The sequence below is a fragment of the Mustelus asterias genome, chromosome 3, assembly GCF_964213995.1.
Source record: "Mustelus asterias chromosome 3, sMusAst1.hap1.1, whole genome shotgun sequence".
Lineage (NCBI taxonomy): Eukaryota > Metazoa > Chordata > Chondrichthyes > Carcharhiniformes > Triakidae > Mustelus > Mustelus asterias.
This window is the reverse complement of record NC_135803.1, coordinates 9,347,272-9,363,867: the sequence shown is the minus strand read 5'-3', so window position 1 is coordinate 9,363,867 and position 16,596 is coordinate 9,347,272. Positions and strand designations below refer to the sequence as shown.

At 45.1% G+C, this 16,596-nt stretch overlaps 1 protein-coding gene across 1 annotated transcript in view; it reads left to right on the top strand.

Annotated features, from left to right (window-relative positions):
• Positions 1-8,505: 8,505 nt before the first annotated feature.
• Positions 8,506-16,596, top strand: part of LOC144486565 (NAD kinase-like) — a 43,996-nt gene continuing 35,905 nt past the window's right edge. The window contains exons 1-2 of the mRNA XM_078204624.1: positions 8,506-8,712; positions 15,034-15,333. Coding sequence (XP_078060750.1) covers positions 15,038-15,333 — 296 coding nt within the window. The 5' untranslated portion in view covers positions 8,506-8,712; positions 15,034-15,037. The remainder of the gene's footprint in view (positions 8,713-15,033; positions 15,334-16,596) is intronic.

Here is a 16,596-nt window from a genome sequence, read left to right as displayed (position 1 = left end):
GGCCCTATCCCCGCAACCCCACACATTTACCCCGCCAATCCCCCTGACACTAGCGTTGATTTATCATGGGCAATCAACCTTAACCCGCACATCTTTGGACTGTGGAAGGAAACCGGAGTACCCGGAGGAAACCCATGCAGACACGGGGAGAATGTGCAAACTCCACACAGTGACCTGGACTGCAATTGAACCGGGGTCCCTGGCGCTGTGAGGCAGCAGTGCTAACCACCGTGCTGCCCCTGTTCAGTTCTGAAAAAGTCATGTGATTGTTTCTCTCTCCACAGATACTGCCAGATCTGCGCAGTTCTTTTTGTATATCAGATCTCCAGCATTTTGTTATATTTTACTGTTCTTTCCTGTAATCATATTAAAAAATAGAATCCCAATAGTATAGAAGGAGGCCATTCGGCCCATTGAGCCTGCACCGACAACATTCCCACCCAGGCCGTATCCGATAAGTCCATGTATTTACCTTGCTAACTGCCCCCCCCCCCAACACAAAGGGGTAATTTAGTATGGCCAATCATACTAACCTGCACATCTTCGGAATGTGGGAGGAAACTAGCGCACTTGGAGGAAACCCACGCAGCCACGGGGAGAACGTACAAACTCCACACAGTCTACATTTTCCGCTGCCTCGGGAAAGCAGCCAACATAACCAAAGACCCCACACACCCTGGACATTCTCTCTTCCACCTTCTTCCGTCGGGAAAAAGATACAAAAGTCTGAGATCACCAATCAACTCAAGAACAGCTTCTTCCCTGCTGCCATCAGAATTTTGAATGGACCTACCATATATTAAGCTGATCTTTCTCTGCACCCTAGCTATGACTGTAACACTACATGCACTCTCTCCTTTCCTTCTCGCCTATTTACTCTATGAATTGTATGCTTTTGTATGTATTGCGCGCAAGAAGCAATACTTTTCACTATATCCCAATACATGTGACAATAATAAATCAAATCAAACACTCAAGACTGGAATTGAACCTGGGTCCCAGGCACATTGAGGCAACTGTGCCAACAGTGTCAGCCTTAAATGTCAGAAAGTCGTGCAATGTTGGTCTGAGGAATCGGATGATCTCCTACGGGACTGCTTGGAGTCAGTGGACTGCGACCAGCCTGAACGAGTACACCACTACAGTAACTGACTTCATTAGTAAGTGTGTAGAAGACTGTGTGCCAAACAAGCAAATCCGTGTGTTCCCCAACCGGAAACCATGGATGAACAGGGATATCCACTGCTTGCTGAAGTCCAAGGTCTGAGGCGTTCAAGTCAGGCGATCCTGACCTATACAAGAAAGCCAGATAGGATCTAAGGAGATCCATCAAAGATGCCAAAGACAGCACCGGACCAAGGTAGAGTCCCAGGCTGGCCAACTGACCCCCGCCGACTATGGCAAGGTCTGCAAGACATAACAGGCTACAAGATGAAGGCATGTAAAATCCCCGGCTCCAACGCACCCCTCCCTGATGAGCTCAATGCACTCTATGCCTGTTTTGAGCAAGAGGTCAGCAAGAGCATGCCCTCCACCCTGGAAGCCCTGGATGAACCTGTATCTGGGGTCACCATTGCAGATGTCAGAGCAGCTTTCTCGAATAGCGAAGAGCATTGTCGGGCAATACAGCAGGATATAGATAGGCCGGAAAATTGGGCGGAGAGGTGGTAGATGGAGTTTAATCCGGATAAATGCAAAGTGATGCATTTTGGAAGAAATAATGTAGGGAGGAGTTATACAATAAATGGCAGAGTCACCAGGAGTATAGAAACACAGAGGGACCTAGGTGTGCAAGTCCACAAATCCTTGAAGGTGGCAACACAGGTGGAGAAGGTGGTGAAGAAGGCATATGGTATGCTTGCCTTTATAGGACGGGGTATAGAGTATAAAAGCTGGAGTCTGATGATGCAGCTGTATAGAACACTGGTTAGGCCACATTTGGAGTACTGCATCCAGTTCTGGTCGCCGCACTACCAGAAGGACGTGGAGGCGTTAGAGAGAGTGCAGAGAAGGTTTACCAGGATGTTGCCTGGTATGGAGGGTTTTAGCTATGAGGAGAGATTGGGTAAACTGGGGTTGTTCTCCCTGGAAAGACGGAGAATGAGGGGAGATCTAAGAGAGGTGTACAAGATTATGAAGGGGATAGATAGGGTGAACGGTGGGAAGCTTTTTCCCAGATCAGAAGTGACGTTCACGAGGGGTCACGGGCTCAAGGTGAGAGGGGCGAAGTATAACTCAGATATTAGAGGGATGTTTTTTACACAGAGGGTGGTGGGGGCCTGGAATGCGCTGCCAAGTAGGGTGGTGGAGGCAGGCACGCTGACATCGTTTAAGACTTACCTGGATAGTCACATGAGCAGCCTGGGAATGGAGGGATACAAACGATTGGTCTAGTTGGACCAAGGAGCGGCACAGGCTTGGAGGGCTGAAGGGCCTGTTTCCTGTGCTGTACTGTTCTTTGTTCTTTGTTCTTTGAAGGTCAACCCACGGAAAGCGACTGGCCCGGATGGGTTACCGGGAAAAGCACTCAGATCCTGTGTGGATCACTGGTGGGGGTACTCGCAGACATCTTCAACCTCTCTTTACAACAATCTGAGGTTCCTATCTGCTTTAAGAAGATGACCATCATCCCCGTACCTAAGAAAAACCAAGCAGCGTGCCTTAATGACTATCGGCCTTTGGCTCTGACATCCATCATTATGAAGTGCTTCAAAAGGCTAGCCATGGCGTGAATCAATTCCAGCCGCCTGGACTACCTGGATCCACTACAGTTTGCTTACCGCTGCAACAGTTCCTCAGCAGACGCCATCTTCCTGGCCTGCACTCAACCTTGGAACACCTAGATAACAAAGACACCTATGTCAGACTCCTAATTATTGACTACAGCTCAGCCTTCAACATCATTATTCCCACGAAACTCATCTCCAAACTCCGTGGCCTGGGCTTCGGCACCACCCTTTGTGACTGGATCCTGAACTTCCTAACTCATAGACCACAATCAGTAAGGATAGGCAACAACGCCTTCTCCACGTTTATCCTCAATACTGGTGCTCCACAAGGCTGTGTTCTCCTTATACACCTATGACTGTGTGGCCAAATTCCCCTCCAATTTGATATTCAAGTTTGCTGACGACACCACCGTAGTGGGTCGGACCTCAAACAATGATGAGACAGAGTACAGGAATGAGTTAGAGAATCTGGTGAACTGGTTCGGCAACAATAATCTCTCCCTCAATGTCAACAAAACGTAAAGGAGAAAGGACAAAGTAGAAAGGGTTGAGAGCTTCAAGTTTTTAGGTCTCCAGATCACCAACAACCTGTCCTGGTCCCCCCATGCCGACACTATAGTTAAGAAAGCCCACCAACGCCTCTACTTTCTCAGAAGACTAAGGAAATTTGGCATGTCAGATAAGACTCTCACCAACTTTTACAAATGCACCATAGAAAGCATTCTTTCTGGCTGTATCAGAGCTTGGTATGGCTCCTGCTCTGCCCAAGACTGCAAGAAACTACAAAAGGTTGTGAATGTAGCCCAATCCTTCATGCAAACCAGTCTCCCATTCATTGACTCTGTTTACACTTCCCGCTGCTTGGGCAAAGCAGCCAACATAATTAAGGACCCCACGCACTCCAGACATTCTCTCTTCCACCTTCTTCCGTTATTCTCATTGATCCACTGGAGCAAGCTGAGAGGGGTGATTGAAAAGCAGCAGTGCTGGTAAGAGATTAATTGGATTAATTGAATTGTTTATTTATTTAATTAGTCAGCTAGTGTGTGTATTTTTTTGGCCTTTACTTTAACAGCAGTTTTTCAAGTTTAAAGTGAAAACTAGAAGTGGGCAGCAAAGGAGTCTGGGAAGGGTTTTTATTTTAACTTTAAAAGTCAGTTACCTGGGTGGTTCCCCCTCAGTAGTAGTTTTTTTTTTCTCTCGGGCCCCTAGCCCTATAAATTGGTGCAGAGGAGATACCCGATCCTCTACACTGGTAGAGGATCCCACCCTTCCATCCTCCTCTAACCTAATTATAAGTGTGGGGAAGTTTTTTGTTTTCTTTTTTTCTTGCTGGTAATGGCTTCAGGGATGGCAGTTCAGGCAGTATGCTGCATCTCCTGTGGGATGTATGTGGTGAGGAAATCCAGTAGTGTTTCAGGAGATTTTAGTTGTAAGAAGTGCATTAGATTGCAGCTTCTGGAGGAGCGTGTAAAGGAGCTGGAGGGGGAGGTAGAGGAACTCCGCATAATTCGGGAGGCGGAGGTGGAAGTTGATAGGAGTTATAGAGAAATAGTAACTCCTAGAAATGAGGCTTGGGTCAATGCCAGGAGGAGGGGTAAGAAGCAATCGGGAAGACAATCCCCTGGGGCGGTTCCCCTCCATAATAGGTTTTCGGTGCTGGAGGCTACAGTTGAGGAGGAATCAACTGAGCATAGAGAGCAGATCTCTGGGGGTGAGCCGAGTGAGAAAGCTCAGGTGGTTAGGGGCTGTAAAAGACTGGGCCTTGTGATTGGGGACTCCACAATTAAGGGGACAGATAGGAGGGTCGGAACTAAAGGTAGGGACTCAGGGTTGGTGTGTTGCCTACCAGGGGCTGGGGTCCGGGATGTGTCTGACAGGGTATTCAGGACTCTTAGGGGGGAGGGAGATAAACCACAAGTTATTGTACATGTGGGGACACACGACATAGGGAGGATAGGGGAAGGGGATATTAGGCAGGGATTTATGGAGTTGGGGTGGAAACTAAAGGCCAAGACTGACAGAGTGGTTATCTCTGGACTCTTGCCTGTACCACGGGATAGTTTAGAGAGGAATAGGGAGAGGGAAGGTTTGAATTCATGGCTGAGGGGATGGTGCAGGGGTTCAGGTACTTAAGCAATTGGGGCTCGTACTGGGGAAGGTGTGACCTCTATGAGAAGGATGGTCTACACCTTAATCAGAAGGGGACCAATATCCTGGGGGGTAAATTTGCTAAGGCCATGCAGGGAGGTTTAAACTGATTCGGGGGGGGGGGGAGGGATCCTGAGTAGTGGGGCTGAAAGTGAGGGATGCATGGATGGGGACTGCAATGCACGGCATTGCAGAGGTGGGGTGGAGCAGGGTTTGAAATGTGTATACTTCAATGCCAGGAGTATTCGCAATAAAGTGGGTGAACTTGCAGCGTGGATCAGTACCTGGGACTTCGATGTTGTGGCTATTTCAGAGACATGGATAGAGCAGGGGCAGGAATGGATGCTGCAGGTCCCGGGGTTCAAATGTTTTAGTCGAAGTAGGGAAGGAGGTAGAAGAGGGGGAGGGGTAGCATTATTGGTCAGAGATTGTATCACAGTGTCAGAGAGGAGGTTTGATGAGGACTTATCTGTTGAGGTAGTATGGGCGGAGATTAGAAATAGGAGAGGAGAGGTCACCCTGTTGGGAGTCTTTTATAGACCTCCTAAAAGTTCTAGAGAGGTTGAGGAAAGGATTGCGGAGTCAATCCTGCTTAGGAGTGAAAGTAATAGGGCAATTGTTATGGGGGATTTTAACTTGACTAATATTGACTGGAATTGTTATAGCTCTAGCTCGTTAGAGGGGTCAGTTTTTGTTCAAAGCGTGCAGGAAGGTTTTTTGACTCAGTATGTAGACAGGCCAACTAGAGGTGAGGCTATATTGGATCTGGTGCTGGGAAATGAGCCAGACCAGGTGCTAGACTTGGAAGTTGGTGTGCATTTTGGTGATAGTGACCACAATTCGGTTACGTTCACCTTAGTGATGGAAAGGGATAGGCATGAACCTCGGGCCAGTGGTTTTAGCTGGGGGAAGGGTAATTATGAGGCTATTAGGAGAGAATTAGGAAACATAGGTTGGACTAGGAGATTACAGGGACTGGGAACGTCCGACATGTGGAGTTTTTTCAAGGAGCAGCTACTGCGAGTCTGTGATAGGTATGTCCCTGTCAGGCAAGGAGGAATTGGTAGGGCTAGGGAACCGTGGTGCACCAAAAAAGTTTCTTTGTTGGTTAAAAAGAAAAAGGAGGCTTATGTTCGGATGAGACGTGAGCACTCGGGTAGTGCACTAGAAAGCTTTAGATTGGCTAAGAGGGAGTTGAAGAGCGAGCTTAGAAGGGCTAAAAGGGGACATGAGAAGACTTTGGCGGATAGGGTTAAAGAGAATCCTAAGGCGTTCTATAGGTATGTCAAGAACAGAAGGTTGGTTAGGGCAAGTTTAGGGCCAGTTATAGATGGCAGAGGGAAGTTATGTGTGGAACCGGAGGAGATTGGTGAAGCATTGAACCAATATTTCTCTTCGGTGTTCACGCAAGGGGACATGAATATAGCTGAGGAGGACACTGGGTTGCAAGGGAGTAGAATAGACAGTATTACAGTTGATAAGGAGGATGTGCAGGATATTCTGGAGGGTCTGAAAATAGATAAATCCCCTGGTCCGGATGGGATTTATCCAAGGATTCTCTGGGAGGCAAGAGAAGTGATTGCAGAGCCTCTGGCTCTGATCTTCAGGTCGTCGTTGGCCTCTGGTATAGTACCAGAAGATTGGAGGTTAGCGAATGTTGTCCCATTGTTTAAGAAGGGGAACAGAGACTTCCCCGGGAATTATAGACCGGTGAGTCTCACTTCTGTTGTCGGCAAGATGTTGGAAAAAATTATAAGGGATAGGATTTATAGTTATTTGGAGAGTAATGAATTGATAGGTGATAGTCAGCATGGTTTTGTGGCAGGTAGGTCGTGCCTTACTAACCTTATTGAGTTTTTTGAGAAAGTGACCAAGGAGGTGGATGGGGGCAAGGCAGTGGACGTGGTATATATGGATTTTAGTAAGGCGTTTGATAAGGTTCACCATGGTAGGCTTCTGCAGAAAATGCAGATGTATGGGATTGGGGGTGATCTAGGAAATTGGATCAGGAATTGGCTAGCGGATAGGAAACAGAGGGTGGTGGTTGATAGTAAATATTCATCATGGAGTGCGGTTACAAGTGGTGTACCTCAGGGATCTGTTTTGGGGCCACTGCTGTTTGTAATATTTATTAATGATCTGGATGAGGGTATAGTTGGGTGGATTAGCAAATTTGCTGATGACACCAAAGTCGGTGGTGTGGTAGACAGTGAGGAAGGGTGTCGTAGTTTGCAGGAAGACTTAGACAGGTTGCAAAGTTGGGCCGAGAGGTGGCGGATGGAGTTTAATGCGGAGAAGTGTGAGGTAATTCACTTTGGTAGGAATAACAGATGTGTTGAGTATAGGGCTAACGGGAGGACTTTGAATAGTGTGGAGGAGCAGAGGGATCTAGGTGTATGTGTGCATAGATCCCTGAAAGTTGGGAATCAAGTAGATAAGGTTGTTAAGAAGGCATATGGTGTCTTGGCGTTTATTGGTAGGGGGATTGAATTTAGGAGTCGTAGCGTTATGTTGCAACTGTACACAACTCTGGTGCGGCCGCACTTGGAGTACTGTGTGCAGTTCTGGTCCCCACATTACAGGAAGGATGTGGAGGCTTTGGAGAGGGTGCAGAGGAGGTTTACCAGGATGTTGCCTGGTATGGAGGGGAGATCCTATGAGGAGAGGCTGAGGGATTTGGGATTGTTTTCGCTGGAAAGGCGGCGGCTAAGAGGGGATCTTATTGAAACATATAAGATGATTAGAGGTTTAGATAGGGTGGATAGTGATAGCCTTTTTCCTCTGATGGAGAAATCCAGCACGAGGGGGCATGGCTTTAAATTGAGGGGGGGTAGTTATAGAACCGATGTCAGGGGTAGGTTCTTTACCCAGAGGGTGGTGAGGGATTGGAATGCCCTGCCAGCATCAGTAGTAAATGCGCCTAGTTTGGGGGCGTTTAAGAGATCCGTAGATAGGTTCATGGACGAAAAGAAATTGGTTTAGGTTGGAGGGTCACAGTTTTTTTTTAACTGGTCGGTGCAACATCGTGGGCCGAAGGGCCTGTTCTGCGCTGTAATGTTCTATGTTCTATGTTCTATGTTCTATGTTATGAAAAAGATACAAAAGTCTGAGGTCACGTACCAACTGACTCAAGAACAGCTTCTTCCCTACTGCCATCAGACTTTTGAATGGACCTACCTCGCTCTAAGTTGATCTTTCTCTGCACCCTAACTATGACTGTAACACTATATTCTGCACTCTCTCGTTTCCTTCTCTATGAATGTTTGGTCTGTATAGCACACAAGAAACAATACTTTTCACTGTATGTTAATACATGTGACAATAATAAATCAAATCAAATCAAAATCAAATGTATAGAGGATTAACAACGTGGACTGGTTGGGTCAAACATGATTTATTTTTGGAGGGTTTTTATTTAACACATGCTTTTTACAATTTAACATCCATTGGGAATTTACATATTTTAATTAGTATATTTAACATTGCAGATTGGAATGCAAAGGTCCAATCAGATCGCAGCAGCGCCGTCCAATCAAAGGAGGGCTTTCTTTCGCAGCCCATTGGCTGGAAGTAGGAGAACCAATCGGGGGCGCGGATTGCGTAACCAATCCCGGGCGGTATAACTGGTTAACAGCGGCGAATGGGCGTTGCTGTTGTTGGTGGGTGGGCGCTGAGGGATAGGGTCGAGCTGTGGGGCCGAGTAACAGCTGCCGGTGCCGGCGAGGCGGGAGGGAGACGGTGAGGCGGCTGGGTCCGGCCTGCCTGCCCAGCGGGGAGTTGCTGCGCTTTCCCTTTCCCCGTTCGCAGGCTCTCGCTGCTCCTCGATCCGCAGGTAAAGTGATGGAGAAGGTCAGCCTCCCCTGACCCACAGGCCCACTCCCTACCTCAGATCATTATCCAGTATGGTCAGCAATGGCCATTTAGACTGACTTAGATTTATATTGTCAGTGTAAACATTTCAATGTCATTTAAATATTAAATTAAAACTAATGATATGTTCAAATCTTAGTGCAATTAAATGTAAACATTTTGTCAAATTTAAAATAAATTGAATGCTAATGACAATTTCAAATCTTAGTACAATTAAATATAAACATTTTAATATCAAATTTGAATATTAAATGCTAATTACACTTTAAAACCTTAATACAATTAATGCAAATATTTTGGTGTGAAAATTTAAATATAAAATAAATGTTAACACCATTTTCAAATCATAGTGCATTTAAATTTGAATATTTAAATGTTAATGACTTTCTGATATACATGTACATATTTTAATATCAAATTTAAATATTAAATGTGAATAACACTTTCAAATCTTAGTACAATTGAATGTGAACATTTTAATGTTGAATTTAAATGCTAATGACACTTTTTCAAATTTAAGCTCATTCAAATATACATGTTAATATCAAATTTCAATATTAAATCTAAAATGTTGATGACACTTTCAAATCTTGATACATTTGTGTGTGTTAATGCCAAAACAAAATGTTTTGGATACTGGAATATAGACAGTACATAGGCAGCAGATCTGATAATATCAGTGGGGAAAATGAGAATTTATGTTTTAAGTCAATGATCTATCTTCAAAAATGTGACCAGTCATTTAGAGGGTTGGGCTAATCATTTGGGGAATGTCAGGTCAAATCCCGATGTGGAAATGCTGGTGTTGGACTGGGGTAAACACAGTAAGAAGTCAAACAACACCAGGTTAAAGTCCAACAGGTTTATTTGGTAGCAGACACCACTAGCTTTCGGAGCGCTGCTCCTTTGTCAGGTGAGTGGGCGTTCTGTTCACAAACGGGGTATATAAAGACACAAACTCAATTTACAGAATAATGAATAATGATTGGAATGCGAGTCTTTACAGCTAATCAAGTCTTAAAGGTACAGACAATGTGAGTGGAGAGAGGGTTAAGCACAGGTTAAAGAGATGTGTATTGTCTCCAGACAGGACAGCCAGTGAGACTTTGCAAGTCCAGGCAAGTTGTGGGAGTTACAGATAGTGTGACATGAACCCAAGATCCCGGTTGAGGCCGTCCTCATGTGTGCAGAACCTGGCTATCAGTCTCTGCTCAGCGACTCTGCGCTGTCGTGTGTTGTGAAGGCCGCCTTGGGCATTCAGCCTCTAATATTCGGGTAAGCATTCTCCAAGGCAGCCTTTACAATACACGACAGCGCAGAGTCGCTGAGCAGAGACTGATAGCCAGGTTCTGCACACGAGGACGGCCTCAACCGGGATCTTGGGTTCATGTCACACTATCTGTAACCCCCACAACTTGCCTGGACGTGCAAAGTCTCACTGGCTGTCCTGTCTGGAGACAATACACATCTCTTTAACCCGTGCTTAACCCCCTCTCCACTCACATTGTCTGTACCTTTAAGACTTGATTAGCTGTAAAGACTCGCATTCCAATCATTATTCATTATTCTGTAAATTGAGTTTGTGTCTTTATATGCCCCGTTTGTGAACAGAACTCCCACTCACCGGACAAAGGAGCAGCGCTTCGAAAGCTAGTGGCGTCTGCTATCAAATAAACCTGTTGGACTTTAACCTGGTGTTGTTAGACTCCTTACTGTGTTTACCCCAGTCCAACACCAGCATTTCCACATCGGGATTTGACCTGACATTCCCCAAATGATTAGCCCAACCCTCTAGATGACTGGACTTTGACCTGGTGTTGTTAGACTCCTTACCAGGTCAAATCCCACCAGGGCAATTTGAGAGTCTGCTGACTCGTTTTATTCTTGCATGGAAAATTTTGAAATGTACTGTCAAGAATTGAAATATTTATCAGTTTACTGTGTCTGGTAGCAGTTATGCTACTCGACTAATAATCCTGACGCCGGAAGATACAAAGACAGCACTCCAATCCCATTATGAAACGGTTTATACCTAGTCTGGTCTCTACAGCAGTATGGCTGACTCTCCTGCAATGGTCTAGCTGTAACAAATCATTATGTAAAAGTGTTAGAAAAACAGAAAATGCTGGAAAATCTCAGCAGGTCTGACGACATCTGTGGAGAGAGAACAGAGCCAATGTTTCAAGTCTGGGTGACCCTTCGTCAGAGCTCTTGTTTCAGACTCCAGCATCCTCAGTACTTTGCATTTATCTTACTGTAAAAGTGATAATTCAGTACTCTGTTTGAACACCACTTGGAAGAAGCATTGAAATAAGGGCACAAGATATATCCTGGGTGGGGAACTTCAATATCAAAAGTGGCTCTGTAATTGCAGGTCGATCCCCTAATCAATGGTAATACCAAGCTGTGATGTGGAGCTGCCGGTGTTGGACTGGGGTAAACATAGTAAGAAGTCTCACAACACCAGGTTAAAGTCCAACAGGTTTATTTGGTAGCACAAGCCGCTAGCTTTTGGAGCGCTGCCCCTTCATCAAATAAGTCAAATATTACCAAGATAATACCAAGCTGGCCATGGCCTGAAGAACATTTCTGCCAGACTTATCTAGACTTATCTAGACAGCCATATGAACGGAGTGGGAATGGAGGGATACAAAAGAATGGTCTTGTTTGGACCAGGGAGCGGCGCGGGCTTGGAGGGCCGAAGGGCCTGTTCCTGTGCTGTATTGTTCTTTGTTCTTTGTTCAGACTCATGTGGCAGGACCGACCACCCTACTGTCATTTGTTCAGATGAAGTCCTGTCTTCACACTGAGGCTATCCTCCCTGATGTGTGGCACTGCCAGTATGTTAAGTGGTATAAATTCAGAACAGATCTAGCAGCTCACTAGTGAGCTTCCATGAGGTGGTGTGGGGTATCCGCATCACCAGAATTATATTCCATCATGATTCCTAAACTCATGACCTGTCGCATCCCTCACTCTGTCATTGCCGTCAAACCAGGGAACCAGCCCTGGTTCATTGAGGAGTGCAGGAGAGCAGCCAGCAGGAGCACCAGGTGTACCTAAACTGCAGTGCCAGTCTGCTGAAGCTATAATACAGGACGACATTGATGCTAAACAACTGAAGAAGCATGCTTTAGTTAGAACTCAGTGATCCCACAATCGGTGGAGTTGATCAAAGTTCTGCAGTGACCCTTTAAATCGTGAATGGTGGTGGACAATTAAATAACCAGCCAGGGACTCTATAAATATGTCCGTCTTCAATAATGGCAGAGCTTCGCAAGAAAAAGCTGAAGCATTAGCAGCCATCTTCAGCTGGAACTGCTGAATAGATGATGCATCTCTGCCCTCCTCTGTGTTCTCCATCATTGCAGAAGTCAGTCTTCTGTGAAGTCCGATTCACTCCGCGTGATAGAAATGATTGAGCTCAGTGGATCCAGAAAAGGCTGTGGACCATGACAGCATCCTGGCAGCAATGCTGACGATACATGCTCCAGAAAGCTAAGCTTTCCCAGTACAACTACAACACTGCCATCTACCTGGCAAAGTGGAAAAATTGTCCAACTAAGGCCTAGCCACAAAAAGCAGGTACAATCCAAACTGGCCAACTGCATCTGGAATATTGTGTTATGGGTTTGGCCTCCTTGGCTAAGGAAGTTATATTTGCCAGAGATGGAATGCAACAGTGATTCATCAGTCAGAGTCCTGTGATGGCAGGATTTTAAAAAAATTGTTCATGGAATGTGGGTGTTGCTAGCAAGGCAGGCATTTTGCCATTCCTAATTACCACTTGAACTGTATGGGTTGTATTTTAGAGGGCGGTTAAGAGTCAACCACATTGCTGTGGATCTGGAGTCCTACATAGGCCAGACTGGGTAAGAATGGCAGGTTTCCTTCCCAATGGGCATTAGCAAACTAGATAATGGGAGTCAGAAGGGAGTCTGTGGAATCTTAAGGGGTGAAAGATTAAAAGTCATCAATGATAGATGTCATGCTCACTATTATTGAGACTAGCTTTATATTATAGGTTTGTTTCATTAATCCACTGATTAGCATCATACCTAGCACAAAATATGTTTGATTGCGGGGGGCCAATCATCTTGGCCTCAAACATGCACTACAGGGGCTCCTCAAGGTAGTGTTCTAGGCCCAGCCATTTTCAACTGCTTTATCAGTGACTTTCCATCTTGAGGCAGAAGTGGGGATGTTCGTTGATTGCATAATGCTCAGTTCGTTTGCAATTCCTCAAATACTGAAGCAATGCTGCCCATGCGCAGCAAGACCTGGATAACATTAAGGCTTGGACTGATGGGTGGCAGGTAATATTGACTCCACCCAAGTACCAGGCACTGAACATCTTCCAGGAGAGAATCTGATCCATCTCCTACCATAGAATCTACAGTGTGCAGAAAGAGGTTATTCGGCCTATTGAGCCTGCACTGACTTTCCATCGGTATCTTAAGCAGAGGATTGTGAATCTTTGCAATTGGATCACCCCTCATTGATTATATTCAAAAAAGGACGATAAATTTTTGAGATCTCAGCATATCAAGGGATTAGAGTGGGTGGGAAAGCAGAGTTGGGGTAGAAGATTAACTGTGATCGGAGTCAAAAATCCTAATTTGGAAATATATTGCCATTCCTTCATTGTCAATGGGTCGAAATCCTCTCCTGAATAGCACCATGAGGGAGTAGGTCTGCCCCAGTGTTATGACCACAGCTGATAATGCTGAACAAATCAGATCCCGGATTGAAATCCGTCTCCTCTGACCGTAATTTTGTTTTGTATTGTGGAAATGAGGTGGGAAAGCTACTGAGCACAGGACTCGCATTTGAAGAATTAAAATGTTTATTAAAGGAGGAAAAAAAAAGTTTAAAAACAGGATAAAAGATAGAGCTAGAGGAAAAAATGTAAAACGTAACCCCCCAAAAATGCTTTATCAAAGGTACAACACAATGCTGACCTTTTGACAACAGCCCTTAGATTCTTAAGTATAACATCCAGGGTAATTACCCAAACAGAGAAATTGCTTTCACTTTTAAGGAGAAGTACTATCCATGATATCCCAGATAATCCACACTGATTATGGTTTTTCCAAAGGGAGATTCCAATCACGCTTTCTCATATTTGCCTGGCCCAACACTGAGTTGCTTTTCTTCAGTTAAAGTACTTTAACAGCTTTCTAACCAACCCCCCCCCCCCCCCAAGCAACTCTCAACAGCTGAAACCTCGTCATAAATACCCTTTTTTTTTTTAACCCCTTTTTGTCTTCGTTCTCCATCGTCTTCAAATATCCCTTTGAAACCTCGGGTCCCCAAATATTGAATCAATTCATGTTCATATTTTCTCTTTTGGGTCAATAAAGTTTAAAACACCTGCCCCGTATTTGCTCATGAATCTCCTGTAAAATGCAACTTTTTTTCTCTCCTTTGAGACTCCTTTTAATGTAATTCAATTTCAGCACTTCTCCCCAAATGCAAATTTCAAATCTATTATTTGCTATTACCAAATGCAAAAAGAAAATACCTTTAATCTTTCACCCCTTAGATTCCACAGACTCCCTTCTGACTCCCAACTATCACTCTTTCAATTAATCCTAGACGAAACACATAGCTTTACTCTTACTGACACAATATATACGTAAACACAGAAATATAACGTGATATCATCACAACAGGGACTGCAGTGGTTCAACAAGGCAGCTCCATATCACCACCTTGAGTGCAATTGAGGATGGACAATAAGCATGGGTCTTGCCAGTGATGCCCACCTCCCAAGAATGATATTTTTTAAAAGTGTGGGTCCTAACTCCCAATATCTTGCGTGTGATTCTTGAACCACTTAACAGGGAGGGGTAGCAGTAGTGGTTTCTCTTTGCTTTCCCATGGGTTTTTCATCTTCGGAGTGTTTCCTCCTAAGTGTACATTAGTCAAGGCTAGGAAATATCTGCAACCTGATCCTTTACAAAAGGGAGAACTACTTGCACTCATTACGCTGGTGCATCAGGAGTCAATTAGCAGCTTATGCTTTGTTTTCCACAACACTGCTGAGGCAGAAATACAGTAACTCTTCAGATGCAAATAACCTGATATAGGTCAAATTCTGACTCCACTCGCCTGGGGTTGTTTTCAGTGTGGTTCACTTTCTGATTTAGAGGCAGGAATGCTGCCACCAGTTTGATGTTTATTGTAATGCAACTATTTATGAATAATATCTGCACCATATGAGACCATGTTTTAATTTTGATCATTTTGTTTTGTATGTTATTTTGTTTCTCCCCATTAGTTGTATGATGGATGCAGCAGATAAAGACGGTGCCCTGAATGGGGAAGGGACAGTCTCAACTACCTCCGAGTCTAGGCCTCAGACTGAAGCTGACCACAGGCCCTGTCCTGGTGAGGAGATATGGGATCGTACCCGATATGGGCGCTCGTCCAAGAAGCGAGAGGGAACATCACCACCAACCGCTGAAAAATTGGACTGTGTCTCAATGACAAAGAAACGGGACCAAATGTCACCCAAGAGGCGGGAGCAGGTAGAAAAATCTCCGCGGAAAAGTAAGACCCATCGAAAGGTTGGACACAGGTACAGTAATGGTACCTGCATGGGGATAGTAACACCCCCACCCTCCTGGGAACATTGCCAGCACTGTCACACTTTAGGAACAATTAGCACTTTGATATATTAAGGAAAGCAGTAACTTCATCCACTAGGAAAAAAACAGTACTGTAGAGTTTGGAAGGTGCAGAGATTTGCCAGAATGGTATCAATGATGACTTCTGTCATATGGAGAGATTCGAGAAGCTGGGATTGTCCTTCTCAGAGTAGAGAAGGGGATGTTTATAAATGTATTTGGACTTGGGGAGCATTTCACTAGAGTAAATGAGCCGAATCTGTTAGCACGCTAGCAGAGGACATAAATTAAAGATAATTGGCAAAAGAACCAGAGGGGAAGTTAGGAGAATGTTTTTGTATTATCATCTGTGATGCACAGAATCACACAATTGTTACGGCGCAGAAGGAAACCATTTGGCCCATCGTATCTGGATGCCTGAAGGAGTGGTGAAAGCAGATCCAGCCATTACTTTCAAAGGAGAATTAGATATGCACTTGAAAGGAAGAAAATTGCAGAGCTATGGGGGATGTGCAAGGGGGTGTCAATGGGTTGGCGCAGAGCAAAGAGATGGAGCAAATGACCTTTTCTGTGTTGTGCGATTCTGACTCCGTGACCTCCTGTGAACAGCTTTTTCTTGCCCCGTAAGACCCTTTAACATTTTGTTGTGGTTCACAATTGAAGGTTGAGGGGTGATCTGAACCTCAGCCTTTCCTGATTGATTGAGTACCACAGTTCTGGCATCGTTCCAGTATATCTATTTTATAGCTATCCAATGCCTCTATGACCTTTTCAGATATGATGGAGACCTGAACTCTGCATTGTAATCTTAAAAGTGTGGTCTATACAAGTTCAATACTTCTCTCTCTGTAGGAATGAACCCCTATGCTTTGTTTTTCTGATAGCCTTATTAATGGGGCGGCACGGTAGCACAGTGGTTAGCACTGCTGCTTCACAGCTCCAGGGACCTGGGTTCGATTCCCGGCTCGGGTCATTGTCTGTGTGGAGTTTGCACATCCTCCTCGTGTCAGCGTGGGTTTCCTCCGGGTGCTCCGGTTTCCTCCCACAGTCCAAAGATGTGCAGGTTAGGTTGATTGGCCATGCTAAAAAATTGCCCCTTAGTGTCCTGAGATGCGTGGGTTAGAGGGATTAGTGGGTAAAATATGTAGGGATATGGGGGTAGGGCCTGGGTGGGATTGTGCAGACTCGATGGGCCGAATGGCCTCTTTCTGTAC